The 21229-nt window shown below is 45.5% G+C and overlaps 1 protein-coding gene across 1 annotated transcript; it reads left to right on the top strand.

The window, feature by feature from the left end:
* The first annotated feature begins 570 nt into the window (after positions 1–570).
* Positions 571–20982, top strand: rrp12 (ribosomal RNA processing 12 homolog). The gene is made up of 33 exons (XM_047028685.1): positions 571–800; positions 1565–1791; positions 1992–2075; positions 2240–2316; positions 2611–2716; positions 5288–5404; positions 5506–5644; positions 5775–5902; positions 7066–7164; positions 8686–8889; positions 8965–9065; positions 9156–9270; positions 9642–9784; positions 10011–10132; positions 10216–10280; positions 10674–10836; positions 11318–11472; positions 14148–14215; positions 14697–14790; positions 14983–15141; positions 15396–15476; positions 15564–15669; positions 15906–16013; positions 16148–16305; positions 16462–16553; positions 16671–16823; positions 16952–17121; positions 17261–17368; positions 18732–18781; positions 19328–19406; positions 19505–19572; positions 19816–19898; positions 20169–20982. Exons 1-33 carry the CDS (start codon positions 662–664, stop codon positions 20269–20271), a joined length of 3864 nt encoding a protein of 1287 aa, XP_046884641.1. The 5' UTR covers positions 571–661; the 3' UTR covers positions 20272–20982.
* The last annotated feature ends 247 nt before the right edge of the window (positions 20983–21229 follow it).

Raw genomic sequence — 21229 nt, forward strand, 5'->3', positions numbered from 1 at the left:
AGCTCTCTCTTGGAAGTCACTTTATATATAAAATTGGGGTGGTAGTATGAGTAGGCCTACCAATACAGAATCTTCAATGTGTGGCAAAATTATATCACCTGACAAGCCATGCTTATTCTATTTACTAAGGCCAGCATGCGATCTCTGACACGATTTATGTCTTCCATCATCTTTCGAATCTAGGTGTCCCTCTCTGCCTTCGATCTTGTGCAGTTGCGTTGGTTTCAAGATAACCACGCCCCTCTCATGTGGTGTTCGGAAATATGTGGCATTAGCAAATAAAAGTCCCATGGAATAAATAAATGTCGTCTTTACAAAAACATCATTTTGAAATAAGTAAATGTATTTATTTATTGATGTAGGTCAATGGATTCAGCGATATAATTATATGATGCTATATTTATATATTTATTGCAATCTTGTTTTAATTTCAGAATTGATTTTATAGCCATATTTATTTATATATTTATGGCCTTATCTATTTATTTATTTAATAAATGATGACTAACTTGGCGTTCCCTAGTGAAAATACATCCTTTGCTTGGTCTAGTTAAAAAGGTCTTCGGGGAAAACAGGAGTGACGTAAATCGGAGCGCGACAGAGAGTCCTGTGAACAGATGCATGGCCGCAGAGCCAGCGTGACTTTAAAACAAGTGACAAAATGGTGAAATCTGGCAAACTACGATCCGGGGTAGGATCAAAGCTCAAGCGATGGAAAAAAGGACACAGCAGTGACTCTAATCCGCAGACTAGCCGATTCCGTCAGGCAGCGAAAGGTCGCTATTTCAGCAGTCCCTTAGGTAAGCAAGATCGGTAGGCTCTATTCCCGTCGCACGTGGGTAGCTAGTCAAGTTATGTGTCGAGCACGACTAGCTTTCCAATAACATGCCAGAGTGCATGATTAAACATAACATAATGAAGACATAACTAAAAGAGTGATAAAATGGCTTCTCTCTTCTTTTGGCCACGTCATATTCTATTTCTTGGATTGATCTAGCTAGCTACTTTGTGTACCAGCGTAAGTAACAGCAGGGTAGGTAATGTTGAGAAACCGTTTTTTTCATATTTGCTTAAATATACTTTACATCCTGATAGAAACCAATACATCTTTCGACAGTAAGATGAAATCAACCCGATATCTGTGATGAACACGACCATTAAGGTCAGACAGGCAATAATGACTGGACGGACAGGCTCCTTGTATGTATGTCTCCCAGCAGTTGTCAGGCAGAGGAGTGGGTGGGATATTTTGGTTTGAATCCTTTCAAACTCAAGCTAAAATTGAGTCTTGGGAGCTCTGCATTATTAGAGGACACATTAAACTAACCGTATACAGGAGTGGCAGGTCTGTTGGCTTCACCGATCGACACAAGGAAAAGCCATATTCAAAGATGTTTGCTGTTCCGGAGAAATAAATTAAGTGTGTGTGTTTGATTGCACACTTGCGGAGTCTGATAATCTGTCACCACAACAAGCAACCTCTTTACCAGACTTGCCACTGGTAAAGATTGATCAAGATTAAAATTTCAGTAAATCCATGTTCATCCCTGTCCTTTGTGTCCAGAAAAGAGCGGCCTGACTGTAGATGCTCTAAAACTGCACAATGAGCTGCAGGCAGGACCCCTGGATACCGGCCCAGGTGTCCGAGGAGATGCCTTTATGGAGGAGGCCGAGCAGGCGAGGTCAGAGAGGACCTCAGGGACTTTCCTCAGTGGACTGTCCGACTGCTCCAACCTCACCTTCCGGAAGGTCCAGCGCTACTGGGAGTCCAACTCTGCGGCCCATAAAGAGGTAGAGAGGCTGCCTCTACAGCAAGGCTGGCTCTGCTGGGAATACACACCCCTGTCAATACAAAGGGGGGGGGGGGGGGGCTGGATGATTGTAAACCATTTTTACTTGTTTTGTGTGTGATAGTCAGTGGGTGTGTGTAAATGAAACATACAGGTGTGTGTGTGACGTATTGTGTTAACTACAGCTGGTTTGTGTGTCAGATCTGTGCGGTGTTGGCAGCAGTGACAGAGGTGATCAGAGCCCAGGGAGGAAAAGAGACGGAGACAGAGTACTTTGCTGCTCTGGTGAGTGTTTGCTGGACCATGTATTGCGCTTGCCATATAAATAGATATAGAGATATATAGAGAAAGAGATATCAGGTTTAATGTCTGTCCCTCACTCTCTTTTTCTACTCCAGAGCTAATAGTAGCTTTGTCATTAATCAATATTCTTATTGTGTGTGTGTTAGATGACCACTCTGGAAGCTGTGGATTCAGGAGAATCTCTGGCTGCTGTGGCCTACCTCCTCAACCTGGTCCTGAAACGGTCAGCCTCACCCTCCCATCACTCCTCTGCTCTTAAACTCCTCAACCAATCACACCTCTGCTCACACTCCTTAACCAAACACTCCTGTTATTACATTCCTGAACCACTCATAGTTCTACTTACACTGATGCATGCTTCAAGATTTACTTTAGCGTGTTCAGATGTTGGCTGTAGTGTGTGTTTGTGTGTGTGTGAGAGTGCAGTGTGAGTATGCGCATGTGTGTTTGAATGTGCAGTGTGTGTATGCATGTGTGTGTTTTAAGGTGTTGACTTGTCTCTTTGTGTGTCCATCAGGGTTCCTACCCCTGTGCTCATTTCCAAGTTTTCAGACACATCCAAGGCCCTGATGGACGTCCTGTCTGCACAGGCCAGCACAGAGTCTCCCCTGGCCCTCCGATGGGTGAGAGAGAGTATGGGTGGGAGGGGGAGTGAGGGTTGGTGGGTGGGTGGGGGTAGGGTAGGTGAGGGAGGGAGGTTGGATAAGGGTTGGGTATTGAGAACGATTCAATTCAGTTCCTAACTTAATTACGAAGGGTATTACAATCTCTTGGTGCAATATTTCCGTACATTAAATTTGCAAGAGTATTCTTCCGCACTATCGCTGGAGCTCCCCCTGTTGAGCCTTTCACATGGCTACAGGCTGATGGGTTGACTTGACAACTCAAACAGGCTCAAAGGTCCCATGGCATGAAAATGTTGGATGCTTTTATATAGGCCTTGGTGGCCCCTACTACTACTACTGTATCTGAAGTCTCAGAAATTCTGAATTACAGCCACTACGAGCAGTCCCACAATGAGCTTTTTCTAGGATGTGTCATTTGTGTCTGTAGCTTTAATTGCTAATGAGGAGGAGAGAGGCGGGGCAATGTGGATGGTGGGGTTGGTCAAGGCCAGCTTGCAATGGTACAAGGCCAGCTTGTGCCATGCGCTAATATTTACAGTGGATGTATCGCAGTGGCTCGTAGACGCGTTGCTGTGAGATGCCTCAAATTTGCCCTTTCCCATCTCATCGCCCTGGTTTGCAGAGGTGCACACTCATCGTCATTTCAATGACGGGAAATGCAGATATCACCCAAATATAAAAGTGTACAACACTTGTGTTACAGTGTGTATTCACACACATACTTGATGCTATCTACCTTTACAGTAGCGACAGTAACTGGACTGTTAGCTGTTAGCTGCAGAGCTAATGTTACAGCCACATTCTAAGGGTTAAGCAAGGTAACCATATACAGTAAAGCAACAAAATGATGGTGTTAGTTGACTTGTCCAAGGTTTGTAGCTGGGTTGGTAATGATCCAGTTGGTACTGATCCAGACTTTAGTTTCAGACGTTCAGCAAGGCCAATTCTGTATTGGCCCAAGTTGAGGAAACAGTCGTCCGTGAAATGTTTGGCGCAGACAAAACTTTTGGGAAGTTGTGTCGGCGCTAGTGCTGTCAAACGCTTAAAATATGTAACCGCATTAATGTCATAGTTAACTCACAATTAATCGCACATTTTTATCTATTCTAAATGCCCTTGATTTCATTTTGTCCCATAATATTTTCCCATTGTAATGCTTTTATCAACATGGAAAAGTGGATCGGCTTGCTTAGTGCAAATGTTTTTTTATTGAAAACAACATTACAATTGCCTGACTTTGACAAGGGCGCGGAGAATTTGCATCAACTGTGTGCTTACCCATCAAGTGGTATTTCAGTCTGGATGTGTGGCGATGATAGCTCAGTTCACAACGACAAAACACACAGATCACTTTGGTCTTGTCAATGGAACCATTTGGCAACTTTTTTAAAGTAAACTTTCCATTCAAAATCTTATTGGCATCCATATTGGTGTCTCGTGCTCGCCATCCTCTCAAAACGTATCGTTAGCCTACTACTAGATGGAGTCAGGTGGCTGAGCGGTGAGGGAGTCGGGCTGGTAATCAGAAGGTTGCCGGATCGATTCCCCGCCGTGCCACATGATGTTGTGTCCTTGGGCGAGGCACTTCACCATACTTGCCTTGGGGGGAATGTCCCTGTACTTACTGTAAGTCGCTCTGGATAAGAGCGTCTGCTAAATGACAAAATGTAAATGTACTACCATTTAGCCTATTTAACCCAAACAAGGGTGTGCAGCGTGATGTTGTTTTGTTTCCGGTCTAGCTAGATCCGGTGTGGTGGTGTAGTTTTTCTAACGTCACCAGTGGTTGCAACAGCATGTGAAAACAATTTAAAAGTTTGATAGGCCAAAAATAAAGTTAATCTTGCGCCAAAAAAATTGAAATGCACTAGTCGGCGCATTTCCAAATAAAATAAAATTAACACACTGGTTCTTCAGAGACTCGGATGAAGGAACTCAAAAAATACTTTGGTGTTCATTTGTACATCCAAAAACTGAGCACCGCCATGCTTCAGTCGTTTGCAAGCCATGATATCTCTCGAGGAAAAAACAATATTTCTTGCACGGTTGTAGCTGATTTACTCATGGGCGGGCCAAATTCTCTGGGCGGGCAAAGCGGAGAAAGGGGAGGTAACCTTTCCCCTTATGCCGACACATTTCATTTTCTCAAAGGAGGAGCAGGATACCAAGGGCTTGGTTTACACCCATCGTAATTTCTATCCACTGGGCAGGCTAGGGGAACTCATATTAATGTTAAACCTCATAAAGTGAAATGTTCATGCCATGGGACCTTTAAGCCAAAATGTTTCTAGCTTACTGCTTCTCCATTAAATGATCGCCCGATGAAATGAAAATTATAAAACAGACCTCTATATTTTTGTATTGTTATCTCCAAAAAATCGAGAATCTGAATCAAGTACCAGATTTGAAAACCGCAATCAATACAATTGAAACCAAAACCAACCCTAGGTTGAATGGGGGAGTGAGGGTGAGAGGGGGAGGGGGCGAGGGAAGGGGGTGAGTGAGCAATGGACCAAGTGTTTTTTGTGAAAGTGATGTTTTCTAAAATTAAACTGTGTGTGTCTCCAGATCCTGTCATGCCTGGCTACCCTCTTAAAGAAGCAGGACGTGTCAATGTGGTCCTACCCCTCCACCCTGCAGATCTACCAAGGCCTGCTTGTCTTCACCGTCCACAGCAAGCCCAAGGTCTGGTTTAGATCCTCTCATGGAATCTGCAGTCAACTTGGCTCAGGGAAAGATCTCCCCTCCCCAGGGTATACATAATTAATGTGTTTTATGTCCCTCAGGTGCGTAAAGCAGCTCAGCAAGGCGTGTGTTCCATCCTCCGAGGCAGTGACTTCCTGTTTACTGATGATGCCCCGCCCCATCACCCTGCTGCCTCGGTAACCGCCAAGTTCTGCATCAAAGAGATGGAGCAGGCAGGAGGTACGGACAACACTTTTCAGTTAACCTCTTCATCTTCAGTCACTCACTCACTGTGAAGGCATTACCATAGCCTTTCCCCCTGAGAACTGTAGAATACAGATTCTTGTTTAATGTGTATGTTTCTGTTCAGGCAGTGCAGAGGACACCACCACGCTGCACATTCTGGGCCTGATGAAGGAGCTCTTGGTGACGTTTCCTCTGGGGGCTGTCAAGTCCTGCTGTGAGACCCTGTTACGGGTCATGACCCTCAGCCATGTGGTGAGACACACGCAGACACAGCATTAGGTACTGCTATGGACATTTGTAGGGAGACTCGATCGATGGTTAAACTGAGTTGTGTGAATTAAAAAGTCACGTTTATTGAACTGCCGACACACAACCACTTCTCCAGCATGACACAATCTTCGACACACAAACATCAGACAAACACCCATGCCCAAACACCCATGCCCAAACACCATCTCACAAGTTCTGATTTCCATACCGCTCCGTCCAACATGACACAAAGACAATTACATACAACTCCATCTAACATTTATAGATTGGAACCGGAGAATCCAGTAGACACCAGCACTTCTCAGCTGACTGCGCTGGACTCAGATGTCATAGGTCCATCCACAATGGATTTCTGATCAGGAACCACTCCTGCAATGCCTCTTGCTCTTTCCCCTCATCAGAACATTCCTAAAACACAAATGATCACTTGTTGAATCTATCGATCCTCCCAGACTTGTGACTCCAAGCTTCCTCCTTAAGTTAAAACTACTCTTCCTTAAGGCCAAACTTTCTAAAGACCTTAGAAAATGCTGTCTTGGAAGTTTTTGAGAGAATCAATCATTAAGCTGAAGTTGGGTTGAGTTAATGTTTATTTGACGTATGACGTAAACATAACGTTACCAACATAACATCATCGAAACACAAACATAAGACAGTAACACAAAGACAATTCCATCAGCTCCATCTAGCATTCTAGAATGGAACCTGGAGAATCCAGCCCACCAGCACTTCCCAGCTGATGGCCCAGAACCCCTATTACCCCTACCTACTTTTAAACAACTATCAAAATACATTAATTGTACAGAAGCCCAACATTTCTTTCACAATGCCCATCCCTAAGGATCCACTGCCGACCACCTCTTGACCTATCCCTTTCCTGTAAGCTGCAAGTTTGGCAGGATGTTTCTTATCAATCACAGAAGCCTTAAATCTAATCATACTAAAAGCAAATACATTTTACATACAGCCTAAAATGATATTACAGTACACACACACACACAAGAAACGACATGCACTCCGACAATCTTGTGTAATACACACACACACACATACACTGGCTACCACACACAAATGCAAACAATCTCTATTACTACGCGCGTGCACACACACAGTCTAATATGGTGCTTGTGTTTACCTCTGTCTAGTTGGTGACCGCGTGTGCCATGCAAGCCTTCCACAAGCTGTTCAGCAGCAAGCCCAATCCTGCCACACTGTCTGCTGAGCTTAACGCACAGATCATCACGGTGAGACGCACGCACACAAGCTGTAACATGTATTCTGGCATTTTAAAGGGGTCATTGACATTTTTGTTTTGTTATTTCACACTGTTCCTTAACATATCTGAATAGGGTATGTAACATTGGTTGGGCTGAAAATTGCCCGGGTGCTGTTTTATGCCCCCTGATGCTTCCTGTGAAACTGTCCCGGGAAAAAACGCTAGGTTTTCTCCTCCTTTTATGGTATGCTCATGAATGTAGAGATGAGCTGCGTGCTGATTGGTTGGTTTACAACGAGTAAAGCTGCTGAGCAAAGACGCAACACGGCCAACAGCACTCACTGAAACAACGAAGGTGGAGACTTGAAATAAAAACATACAAATAAATGTATTGTGTCTACACAACACCTTTCAACAGATTGAATAGATATCATTTGAAATGATTACGTTAGTAGTTTCAACTTCTGTTGTCTAAGCAAACAGGATCGACTTAGGTGGGTAACGTTAGCATTACAGCTTAGCAAACAAACTATCGTGATTCAGCTCTGCTTCAGTTAGCTCTAGCTATCTTGCTGAAAAATAGATCTGGACAAACAAATGCGTCTTGATTTGTAGATTTACATGACAACACGGGTTAATTATTTGAATGAAAGTCAGGAAAATGAAATAACGTTAGCCCCATTGCCAATAAACTAAATCATCACACATTCTACTGATGCTAGATACAGGCAGGATACGTTAGCATTGCTAATAACTTTTAGCGACTACATCATACTACAGCTTGTGGTTGTGATGAACAGCACCTCTCTTCAGCAACAGCTTCATAGCAAATCCTACTTTACATTGTCTCAGGTTTTCAAAACTGGTGAAATGGTTTGAACAAATGTGTAATTTAGGGTCGAACTGCACAGGGATCTTTTCATAGACAAACATCACAGCCTGTTGAGTGTTTGGTTCCTTGGGAAGACTCTGAAAAGTGTCAGCGTGGAACACTGCATTAACGACCGTAGTCCATTTTCAATATCCTTGAAAAACGTTATTCTTTGTTATTCTGTGGAGGTACACAGAGCAGCACACCTTTGACAAAGGTACAGACCAGAGCCAAAAAAGTGGAGCCACCGAACGGATGTCAGTTCGGCTTTTTCCGTTGTGAGATTTGCATAGGATAAAGGTGTCAATAGACTTTGGGGTTCATTGTATGTCCGTTTTACCCACTGAACTGTCGTTATTTAAATGTGACAAGGTAAATTTGGCTCTGCAGTCAATGACCCCTTTAAGAAAACGATGCCATGTATGGAAAGCTCAAAATGTGATTCAAAACTTGGATCTCTAAATTTATTTTCCGTGAAAAATACCCTCACAAGTGCAGTGAAACTTGGTGAAAAACTTGACCGTGTGGGCCCCTTTTACTGGCCTCTGCAAGGTCAAATGCTTTTTTTTCATGGGGTGAAGGGTTAGATAAAACACACTTTTGAATGGAAGTGAATGGTCAGGCCACATTAGGCTAAACAAACAAGCATGTGTGTGTGTGTGTTCCGTCCTGCCCCAGGCCCTGTATGACTACCTGCCCAGCGAGGGCGACCTGCAGCCGCTGCTGGCGTGGCTGGCAGTGATGGAGAAGGCCCACGTCCATCTGGGGGTGCTACAGAGCACGCTCAGCCTGGCCCACTTGCCCCGCCTCTGCTCCGCCGCCATGAGCTGCCTGCTCTCCCCACACACACAGGTGGTGGCGGCTGCCGCCAGCACGCTGAAGGTAGGCACGCACACACACACACTCTTGCTAATGGTATCCCATACGAATGTGTACCAGTAACCTGTGTGTGTGTAGACCCTGCTGATGGAGTGTGTGGCCCCTCACATGGAGGAGATTGGTCCCATTAATCCCTCAACCACCTCAGGGAACGCCCTTCACGTCTGCAAGATGTTCCGGTAGGTGACCAAAGTAACGGAATGGAACCAAACCATCGCTTCCAATGGGAAGAGACTGACTGTGTGTGTGTGTGTGTGTGTGCGCGCTAGCATCGTGGAGGAGGGTCTGTCCTACAAGTTCCACTCCTCCTGGCTGTTCGTGCTGCAGATTCTAGGCTGCTTCTACAGAGCTGCAGGAAAACAAGCTCACCCCATCATGACCAAGGTAACACACACACCCCATCATGACCAAGGTAACGCACACACACCTTATCATGACCAAGGTAGCACATATTTGTGTGTGTGTGTGGCTGTATTGGCAGAGACCTGAATGATACAGCCCCTTTGTCACTGGTCACTCAGACACTCGTCTGGAACAGTTGTTGTTTTGCACAAAAGGGGCTGTAATATTAAAGTTAGGGGTCGACCGATTATCGGCCGATATTAAGCGCAATAATAATAAGTACTTGCCCATTTCTAAATTGGAGTCAGATATTAACGAGTCAATCTCCCTACCATCTAATCGAATTGTTTCACAGCCGGGGACAAACACAAGCATCTGTGGTCTTACAATTTCCTTGCATGTGTTTTCCCCAGTCCCTGCAGTCCCTGGCAGACCTGCGCTCCACCCCCAGGTTTCCCTACAGCGGGGAGCTTGACCTGGCCATAGGGGGCGCTGTGGAGAGCATGGGCCCAGAGCTGGTTCTGGGGGCCGTGCCCCTCAACATCACCGGCAACGAGTGAGTATGCCCTGTCACCCCTGGCAACACCGGTAACCTCTGACAACACACTGACATCAGGTTACATCAAGTCCAGTATTGAGGCCTCTGTAACCAGTATGACATCTAATCTATGACACATACTCTTTAAAAAAGTTATTATCTTTCTTACACGTCCATGCAGACACACAGTGAAAGTTTGTGGCTAAGGGGACAGTCTGGTTGCTAACTGGATTGTGGTTTCCAGGGATGATCTGGAGTTCCCTCGTAGCTGGCTGGTGCCTGTCATACGAGACCATGTCAAGAACACACAACTGGCCTTTTACACTTCCTACTTCCTGCCTCTCGCAGCAACGCTCCGGCAGAAAGGTGTGTCTGAGAGGACGCGTGACAGTGTGTGTTTGAGAGCATGTGTGTGCGTGCGTTTTCTGACCTTGTTCTGTGTGTTGCAGCGCTGCAGTTGGAGCAGGCAGGACAGAAGCTTGAGGCTAAAGTCTACCAGACACTGCAGCTGCAGGTACCAACCTTACTGGCTGCTTACTGCCTGCATACAACCTGTTTACACTGGGGGCTTCCTACCTTAATACCTGTTTACACCGGGGGCTACCTACCTTAATACTTGTTTACACCAGGGGCTACCTACCTTAATACCTGTTTACACTGGGGGCTACCTACCTTAATACCTGTTTACACGGGGGGCTACCTACCTTAATACCTGTTTACACCGGGGGCTACCATCCTTGCTACTCGTGTACCTGTTCACTACCTGCTTACGACGTGTTTACTATCTGCCTTCTGCCTGTTTAGGCACTTCACTAACTGTACTACACATGGTTTTGTAGCCCTCCCTTCCCTCACACACAGATGTACCATGGTGGTGGTGTAAATGCTCCATCCCTCTGCCCCCCAGATCTGGACCATGCTTCCTGGCTTCTGTGTGGGTCCGCTTGACCTGGTGGCTTCCTTCAAGGGCATCGCGCGGGCGCTAGGCAACGCTATCAACGAGCGTCCAGACCTCCGGCTGACCATCTGCCAAGCCCTGCGAACCATCATCACCAAGAGCTGCAACACAGGTAGGCCTACACATAAAACAAATACACAGGCAGAAGTAAAGCCTACTTTGTCTGCATGTGTACGTTTGTGTCTGAATATGTGTGTCTGTCTGTGTGTACGTGCATATATGTGTGTGCACGTGTGTGTCTCATGGGGTGTAATCAGTGTCACCGGTTAATATGCACCGGCATGCCTTAGATCGTTGTTTCAAAATGAATGGTTTTATTGCACACATGCCACCTTCCTGTGCACATGCCTTATCAAATTTAATATGCACAAATTATGGCTGTTTATACGCACACCAAATCCAACTGTAAGGTGTATATTCATTCTGAGCTTTCTAAAACTCGGCAGAATAGCCTACACATAATTCACCCGTATCATGTAACTGGTGAATGCACTGTACGCTGACTCCGATTGCACCCCATAGACGAGTGTGTCCGTGCATGTAAGTGTACATGTGTAACTGTGTCTGTGGCTAACTGTGTGTCGTCACTGCAGAGGAAGAGAAGGCAGAGGTGAGGCGCTTCTCTAAGAACTTCCTGCCCATCCTGTTCAACGTGTACAGCCAGCAGCCAGGTCAGGGGGAGATCGCCTCACACAGGATGGCTGTCCTGGACACCATCAAAGTCTACCTGACCATCACTGACACGGAGGTATGCATACACACACACAAACATACTCACACAACCACCCATATAGAGCCACATGCACACACACAACCACACATACAGACACGCGCATACATACAGTGCATCTGTAAAGTATTCACAGCGCTTAAGCTTTTGCCACATTTTTATTAGTGCTGTCAGTTAAACGGTTTATTAACGGCGTTAACGCAAACCCATTTTTACGCCGTAAAAAATTATCGCAAGATTTAGCGTTCAAATTTTGTAGTTTTTCACATGCTGTTGCAAAACAGATGCAGTAACATTAGAAAAACTACAACACCACACCGGATCTAGCTAGACCGGAAATAAAACGGGCACGCCGCAAACACTTGTTTGCGAGCCAGCCAAAGAGTAGTCGGCTAACATTACGTTTTGAGTGGATGGCAAGCGCGAGATGTCGAAATGGATGCCAATAAGATTCTGATTGGAAAGTATACTTAAAAAAAAATTGCCAAATGGTTCCATTGACAAGACCAAAGTGATCTGTGTGTTTTGTTGTTGTGAACTGAGCTATCATTGCAGCACGTCCTGTCTGAAATACCACTTGAATTCCAAGCACACAGCTGATGCGAATTCTCTGTGTGACAAAGTATTTTTTGCACCCTTTTATTGATGGACAGTGTTACATTGTGTGAGAGATTATTTGCTCCAAGTGTGAATGACTGATCCAAGTGAAAATGTTATGTTACAACCTTATTGGGTGTGCTCAATCCTTCGGCGAGCACAACCATGGTTCTCTATATTTATTATTTTCCCACCGCTAAAAAAACTTGAATATTTGCACTACATAGACAACGTCAGTGTAAAAATGTTCCGTCTCGGTCCCGATTGATTTCAGGCTTGAATTAAGTTTTTGTGGCTAAAACTGCCAGGGAAGCCTAACTTCACAAAGTCACAGCCCTTGCGCAATACTTTGTTGAAGCACCTATGGCAGCAATTACAGCCTCATGCTACAAGCTTGGCACACCTATTTTGGGGCAGTTTCTCCCATTCTTCTTTGCAGGACCTCTCAAGCTCCATCAGGTTGGATGGGGAGCGTCGGTGCATAGCCATTTTCAGATCTCTCTCAGGTTCAAGTCTGGGCTCTGGCTGGGCCACTCAAGGACATTCACAGTCCCAAAGCCACTCCTTTGTTATCTTGGCTGTGTGCTTATGGTTGTTGTCCTTTTGGAAGACGAACCTTCGCCCCAGTCTGAGGTCCAGAGCACTCTGGAGCAGGTTTTCAATTCAAGGATGTCTGTACATTGCTGCATTCATCTTTCCATCTGTCTCCCAGTTCCTGCCGCTGAAAAACATCCCTACAGCATGATGCTGCCACCTCATTGATTCACTGTAGAGATGGTAATGGACAGGTATTTAGCGGTGCCTGGTTTCCTCCAGAAATGACTCTTGGGACTCAGGCAAAAGAGTTCAATCTTTGTTTCATCAGACAAGAGAATATTGTTTCTCATGGTCTGAGAGTCCTTCAGGTGCCTTTTTGAGGAGTGGCTTCCATCTGGCCACTCTACCATACAGGCCTGATTGGTGGAGTACTCTAGAGATGGTTGTCCTTCTAGAAGGTGCTCCTCTCTTCACAGAGCAACGCTGGAGTGCTGTAAGAGGGACCATCAACCTGGTCACCTCCCTAAGACCCTTCTCCTCTGATGGCTCAGGCTGCTAACTCTAGGAAAAGTCCTGGTGGTTCCAAACTTCTTCTATTTACGGATGATAGAGGCCGATGTGATCATTGGGACCTTCAATGCTGCAGACATTTTTCTGTACCCTCCCCCCGATCTCTGCCTCAATACAATCCTGTCTGAGGTGTACAGAAAACTCCTTGGACTTCATGGCTTGATTTGTGCTCTGACATGCACTGTCAACTGTGGGACCGTAGACAGGTTTTTGCCCTTCCAAATCATGTCCAATTAACAGAATTTACCACAAGTGGACTCCAACTTGTAGAAACATCTCAAGGGTGATCAGTGGAAACAGGAAGTACCTAATCTCAAATTTGAGTGCAATGGCAAAGTCAATTTTGGAATTAGGCTGTAACATTACACGTGGAAAATGTGAAGCACTGTGAATACTTTCCGGATACACTGTACACACTCACTCACAACTGCATACATGCATATGTACACACACTTACATCCAGTACTTTATGAACCGCACCCCACCAGAATGGGAGCTTTGTGTTTGTAAATCTGGGTATAAACCGCACTGGAATATATGCTGCACTTAATACGGAAACTTCAACAACCTTCAAGGATAAACAAAGTTGAAAGTTGAAGTTTCCGTATTGAGTGCAGCATATATTCCAGTGCGGAATATGCGGAAACAATGATACCAAGCAATACATGAGTATAGGTAGTACAGCATGCCGTTGTGTAATGCGTAATGCATGTTTTCTATTGCCCGGGAATTGTTTTGAAAAGTGTTTATACTGTTGTTTTGTTATAAAAACGTTCTATAAGCCGCTTCGAAATATAAACCGCAACATCACAAGAAAAATGTTAAATCGGGTTATAAACCGCAGTTAAATTTCTGAAAAATACGGTAATTAAGATATTCACAGACACAACCAGTACAGACAGAATAACACACTTGCATTAATCAGTGCATCAGTAATGTGCTGTGTGTGAGACCCTGTGTGGTGTGTGATCTCCCTCTTCTGTCCACAGATGGTGTGTGTGTTCCTCCAGAAAGCCACAGAGAAGCTCAGCCACCCAGACAGCACAGAGTTTATAAGGTAGGACCCTCCAGACAGTGGCGTTTAGAAGGAAGGACCCTCCAGACAGTAGAGTTTAGAAGGGAGGACCCTCCAGACAGTGGCGTTTAGAAGGGAGGACCCTCCAGACAGTGGCGTTTAGAAGGGAGGACCCTCCAGACAGTGGAGTTTAGAAGGGAGGACCCTCCAGACAGTGGAGTTTAGAAGGGAGGACCCTCCAGACAGTGGCGTTTAGAAGGGAGGACCCTCCAGACAGTGGAGTTTAGAAGGGAGGACCCTCCAGACAGTAGAGTTTAGAAGGGAAGACCCTCCAGACAGTAGAGTTTAGAAGGGAGGACCCTCCAGACAGTAGACGCAACAATAACAATTTTGCAAACAACTTCATCAATGTGACTGGGACTCACCTTTTCTTTTCCTCCTCGTCTCCCTCCTTTGCCTTTTTTCCCTCCTCTTCATCTCACTCTCCTCTCCCTTCTCCTCTCCTCCAAATGTCTCCTTTCAGGCTGTCAGTGATGGATCTTATGGTTGCCATGGCACCCCAGGTGGACCAGGTGACCATGAGCAACACCTTTGAGCTGATCAAGCCCCACCTGGAGGTACACTCTCGCATCCATACATACACACTCACATGCTTACACACACACACAGCCTCATAGCCATACATACACACACACACTCATACACAAATCCACATACACTCATGTCCATACACACACACATACACGTGGACTCCTTTCCATACGCACACAGTAAGTAATCGGCCTGTGTGTGTGTGTGTGTGTGTTCAGAGCAAGGTGGCCAGCATGCAGAAGAAGGCGTACCGAGTGCTGGAAGAGATGTGTGGAGGAGAGAGGGACGAATGCAAGGCCTTTGTCCTGTCTCACCTGGAGACGCTCAAACACGTCCTGCTGGAGACCCTGAAGAATGCCTCCTCACCTGCCAAGAGGGTACGAGCTGTGTGTGTGTGTGCATGCTAGTGGGAAAAAGAGATGTGTATGCATGTGTTTGTTAGAAAGACTGTTTGTGTGCTGGAGAGAGAGAAATGTGCTGAATGCGTGTGTGAATATTGTTACGTGTGTGAGATTGTTTATGTGGTGTGAGAGGGTTGGAGAGATGCAGACCTAGCAGGTGTAGGTTGTTTAACTATCTCTCTCACTTACCCCTCGTTCCTCTCTCCCTGCCTCCTCCCTCCCTCTTTCAGCCCAGACTGAAGTGTCTGATCCACATAGTGAAACAACTAAGTGAGGAGCATACAGACTTCATCACCGCCCTGATACCTGAGGTACACTCTCTCACACGCACGCAAACACCTGTCTGTCTTTACTAAGACTGTGTGTCTTTACTTAGACTGTGTGTGTGTGTGTCTCAGGTGATTATCTGCACTAAGGAGGTGTCTGTCGGAGCTCGTAAGAACGCCTATGGTCTACTGGTAGAGATAGGAAACGCCTTCATGCGTTTCCATGGCAATGCTAAAGGTAAGACGCTGCAGCATAAACACGTGCAAGCCAGAGTAATCCATGTTTTTCTACAGTGCTTTTCCAATAAAGCTTATTTTCTCTCTCGCTCTCCTCTCAATTCCCCCATACTCTCTCTTTGTGTCTTTCTCAATCCCCATCACCTCCCTACTCTTTCTGTCTCTATCCCCCTCTCTCTATCCCTCTCCCACTCCCCCCACTACTTCTCTCCCTCCCACCTCCCTCCCCCCTCTCAGAGGCTATCCAGCAGTACCTGCTCCTGGTGTATGTTGGTCTCACAGGTTCAGTCACCATGATCACCTGCACTGTCCTGGCCCTCACCAGGCTGGTGTTTCAGTTCAAAGGTCAGTACACCCGTGCACCTGAGTTTGGGATTCAGCTTACCTTGGTAGCTGGAAAGACGAAAGCTCAAAAGAGTTCTGTTTAAGTATGTGTGTGTGACTCACGACTGCGTGTGTATGCGCGCGTGTGCATCCAGACTCCATAGACATGTCCACCATGGAGGAGTTGTTGCACAACGTGTGTATGCTGCTCAGGTCTCGTACCAGGGAGATCGTCAAGGCTTCCCTCAGCTTCATCAAGGTCATCCTCTTCATCATGGACCCAAAGACCCTGGCCTCACACGCCACCACCATGGTAGGACTCTCTCTCTCTCTCTCTCTCTCACACACACACACACACACACACACACACACAAAGATTGTATCATGTTTGTCTCTCTCCCTCTCGCTCTGCCCCTGCCTCCTCCCTCTCTTAATCTCTCTCGCCCCCCACTCTCCCTCACTCTAACAGATAGAGGGCATTGGGAGCATCCAGGATGATGTGAGGAGACATTTCAGGACCAAGCTGAAGAACATCTTCACCAAGCTCATCAGGAAGTTTGGGTAACGCTTCCTACTGCATGCTGCTTTAGTGTGTGTGTACTTTGCTGTGTGGCGTTTCAGTGTGTGGTGTTTGTGTGTGTAATCTACACACTAAAAATCCCCCCTCCCCTCCTGCAGGTTTGAGCTGGTGAAGAGCATGCTTCCTGTGGAGCATCACAAGGTTTTGGTGAACATCAGGAAGGAGGAGGCTCGCTCTAAGAGACGCCGGCAGGCTGAGGACCAGGACGGCTCAGAGAGTGAGGACGACATGCCTACAGCCAAGGGGGAGAGGTACACACACATCCACACACATAAAAATATACACACACACGTGTATACACAAACTGACCAGTCCTGTCCTAACCTCCAAAAGTAGCACTGATGCATTTCTCGTCACTCTGTCTCTCTTTCCCTCCCAGTATTGAAGAAATCCTGGCAGAGTCAGACAGTGAGCCATCAGACAATGAAGGAAAGGCCAATAAGACCCAACGGAAGGCTGGCAAGCAGAAGGGCCGTGCCTGGCTGAAGGAGGGGCAGGGAGATGAACCACTCAACTTCCTGGATCCCAAGGTGTCCCAAAGAGTGCTAGGTAATGTAGTTTTTACTGTCATTGATTAAACCAGTTATTTTATTCCACCATTTCGGCATGGCAGGATTTCTAAGTAGTTTTGTGGCCTGTTGGCAACATGGTTGATGTTGCTGACATGATGGTTGTTGTTGTTCTCTAGCCACCAACCCTGACCTGAAGAAGAGCGCCAAGAAGAACCACGGCTTCAAGGTGACATCTGATGGACGACTGATCATCAGAGAGGATGAGGATGGAAAAGTCAACAAAGGTAAGGAGGACTGGGTAGAGAACGTGTGGTTACAGGGTTTTTCCTGGGTCACAATGGGTCTTAGGTAGCCTGACGTTGTCATACTCATAATTCTAGTCAGAATATGAGTCTGAAAACTCTCCGTTGGGCTGTGACTACGGGGCGTGTTTCAACCGAACTCGTAAAACAAATGCCTCTTCGCTCAATCAGAATCAGAATTGGTGTTTATTCGCCATGAAAGTTTGCACAGACTAGGAATTTACTTTGGCAGGAGAGCCTACCCAGGCAGCCATTTTCAGCGCCAAGGCAGCCATTTTCGGCGCCAACTCAATTGGATAGACCTACAACCAATCAGAGCAACGTAATATGTTGTTTGTTGAAAACGAATTCAACCCAAGCGCTCTTTCGTGACATTGTTGATTACGTTACTGTTGATCATCTGTCCATCATCGTATAAAGCCCGCCCTGGCAATTTCATTGGTCCGTCCCGATTCTGGTTTTCTGTAGTTGTCCCCAATACGAGACCCTCCAGACCCAACTTCCCAACCCAATTTTTTTTTTGTGGGCGGGGAGAAGTTGGGCTGGCAGCCAGGCTAGGTCTTAGGTGCTCCCAAAAATAAAATGAAACCCTGTCTGTGTTACCGTGTCACTTTATTAGCAGACATCTATGGATTATTAGTATTTTTTACCATTTCATAAATAATGGAGGCTATGCTTGAGGAAATCATTTTGCTTCCACTTTAGATTAAAATAGATAGGCTAATAGATTGACAATAGTCCAACCCCATGGTGCTATCATGTATGGTTCAAAGATTATCAAGGTTTACTCCTTTACATATATTTGCAAACTACTGAAATGTAGATCAATAGAATCTAGAACTAACCAGTGGTCAGAAATGGAACACACAAATTATGATATTCAAGTTTATCGAAGCAAGCTATTGTTTGCGCACATCACAGTTGAGTCTTGATCAGACAAGAAGACACACTCGATCTTTCTATCAACGAGATTACTATTGATCAAAACAGAACAAGGGTTCGGCTGTTCTTGAAAAACATTATTATACATATTCGCGGACATGCACTGCATGAGTGATTAATTGCGATGACGGCTCCAATAGAAGTTATAGCGAGCACATAGAACTTTATATATTTTCTAATAAATGTCTTTATTCCCAGGTGTTATGCAATTTCCTTTTATTTTCTTTGTGCCTATACTATATATTATCATTCCAGGTTAAGAATACCAGTGAAGGCTGTGTTGGAAATCGTTAATCAAACTTTTGTCAGCATTTTGAGTGGACATTTCACTTACATTTGTACAGGTGTATTTGTGCACGTTGGGCTGGGGTGGTTCTAACTGAGCTGTTTCTCTGCTCCACAGATGAGGAGGGAGAGATGAAGGACATCCTGGAGGAGGCTGGAGTCAAGGCAGTGAGTTCCACTGGATCACGGTCCTGTCTGCTAGAACTAGAACTAATACACCCGTTAAGACTAGAACTAGTTAGCCTGGTCCTAACCAGACCTTCGTACATTTCATTTGTACAGAGGGTCTGGGATCACTCCATTGACAAGCGTTAACTTCCTTGAAGGCGGGTACTCTGTTGAAGTTTAAAACTATTGGATCTGCCCAGAGCCACTCTGTTCTGCCTTAACCAATTGCTAGCGTTGGCCTTACCCAACTCCTTCACCACTAACGGAGCGAGCTGGAAAATCTAACTTTTCCCAAACCTGAGGGCCACAACATCATGGCCACCAACAAAACTCAGCAAAGATTGTTCTTGCTCCGGCTTTAACTTCTGGATTATTTGGCAGCGTTTCGACAACGGACCAAATGGCTTCGCTTGCATCTTTCTCCACCGCCATTACTGAACTACAACTCAAACTAACAATGGTCATGTCTGTTAGGACTAGAGCCAATACACAAGGGCTTGGTTGACTCTGGTTTTGAACTCTCCTCTGCTCTTCTCTGACCCGCAGAAGAAGACCCAGAAGAGGAAAGTCCAAGATGGCAGCTTTGATGATGACATGGACATAGAGCCTCAGCTCAAATACAAAGGTAGGATCAGAACCCAACTCTTCTGGCATAGGCTATGTGTGTGTTTGTAAGTTTGTGTGTGTGTGCATTCTGTAATGTTTTGTACTCTTTCTCTCCAGCTGGTGGCTCTGGCATACACAGACCTCTGGGGGGCAGCAGAGACACGGGTGGAGACTACAGGTCCAAGGTGAGGGGACACACTCTTACACACACACACTCACACACACTCTTACACAGACACACTCGCACACACTTTTACACAGAGACACATTCATACATAGACACAAACTCACACAGAGAGACACACATACACACCCTCAAACAGACACACATAACACAGACACACTCGCACACAAACACACGCACACAAACTACAGTACACATTCTGTAAATCCCCCTCCACGTGTGTGTGTGTGTGTTCCCTCTACAGAAAGGAAAGGGAGATGTGAAGAAGAAGGGCAAGGTTGACCCGTATGCCTACATCCCCCTGAAGAAGGCCCAGCTCAACCGCAGGTATACACACAGTTTCACTACACACAGTACACCACACACACAATTACACACACCGTCACCCCACACACTGCTACACAAACAGTTACAACGCACACTAAAACTTGTTCACCGACTGACTGTGCAATGCTTGATAGATTAATATTTCTGACAGTACACCACACACGGTTACACACAATGTTACACGACACACAGTTGCACAACATGCTGTTGCATTACACACTGCTACACACACTATTACACTCACTACTGTTTGTGTGTGTGTGTGTGTAGGAAGCGAGCCAAGATGCAGGGTCAGTTTAAGGGCATGGTGCGAGGTGCCCAGAAGGGGGCGTTGTCTGGAAAAAAAATGCAGAAGAACAAGAAGAAGGTGTGACATGCTGCTGCTGCCAACCAACCAGTCTTGGAGTAGAGTGGTGATAGCAGCCAATCAGCATGGACTATGCAGCAGACTTTGGAGGCTATAACATAGGAAGTGTTCTTCTAATGTTTAAGCTTATCCTGGCTGTCTGAGATCAGTCAGGGGACCAGTGTCTGTTTAGAATGTGTCTATTTACACCCACCCCACCCCCCTCAAAACTCATACGCAACAAGTGTGTGTGTGTGTGCGCGTGTTTGACTGACTGTAGGTTGCCTCTCTTGCTCAATTTCAAATGTTTTGTATTTTCCCCTTTTTCAAGTAATTTAACTGACCGTGTATGTGTGCATCACACATTGTGTGTGTGTGTGTGTGTGTGTGTTTGAGCATGTCTTCATGAGAAAGTGTGTGTATACCCTAGTGTAACAGTTTTTGATTGGTATCCCGATCCACATTCACACATGTGGAATCTATCAAATCTTTCTAATGTTTGTGGACGGAAGCATATATCCCAGAAAAGATTTATGTATCCTGCTGAAAAGGATGGATTTCTTGTTGCCAATTTGTGAAAAAGGAAATAAGGTGGTGTTGCACACTTTGACCACAAGAGGTCACTTAAGACCATTTGAACTTCAACATTAGAAAAAATGAGTAAAATAAATGATTTTGATTCGGTTTACAGCGCAAATGTAACTGTTGTAGTGAAATATTTTAATAAACTATATTTGACTCCTGAACTTTTTACATATTTTCTTTAATGGTCCTAAAGTATTGTTATTAACTGTACATGAGGTCAGGGTAAAGTACACTTCAGTCACATGAACTGCTTCTAGAACAGGGGTGTCAAACATACGGCCCGCGGGCCGGAACCGGCCCCCAAGGAGGTTCGATCAGGCCCGCAGGATAATTTGAAAGTGGAAAAAATGCATAAAAGACATGGAATTAATATTTTTAATTCGCTGCAATTCATGGATTA

This window comes from Hypomesus transpacificus, chromosome 11 (assembly GCF_021917145.1).
Source record: "Hypomesus transpacificus isolate Combined female chromosome 11, fHypTra1, whole genome shotgun sequence".
Classification (NCBI taxonomy): domain Eukaryota; kingdom Metazoa; phylum Chordata; class Actinopteri; order Osmeriformes; family Osmeridae; genus Hypomesus; species Hypomesus transpacificus.

Coding starts and splice junctions, on each gene's coding strand:
- rrp12 (XM_047028685.1), top strand. CDS start 662: ATGGTGAAATCTGGCAAACTACGATCCGGGGTAGGATCAAAGCTCAAG. Junction 9,066..9,155: donor CACGTCTGCAAGATGTTCCG/GTAGGTGACCAA, acceptor TGTGCGCGCTAG/CATCGTGGAGGAGGGTCTGT. Junction 10,837..11,317: donor CACCAAGAGCTGCAACACAG/GTAGGCCTACAC, acceptor TCGTCACTGCAG/AGGAAGAGAAGGCAGAGGTG.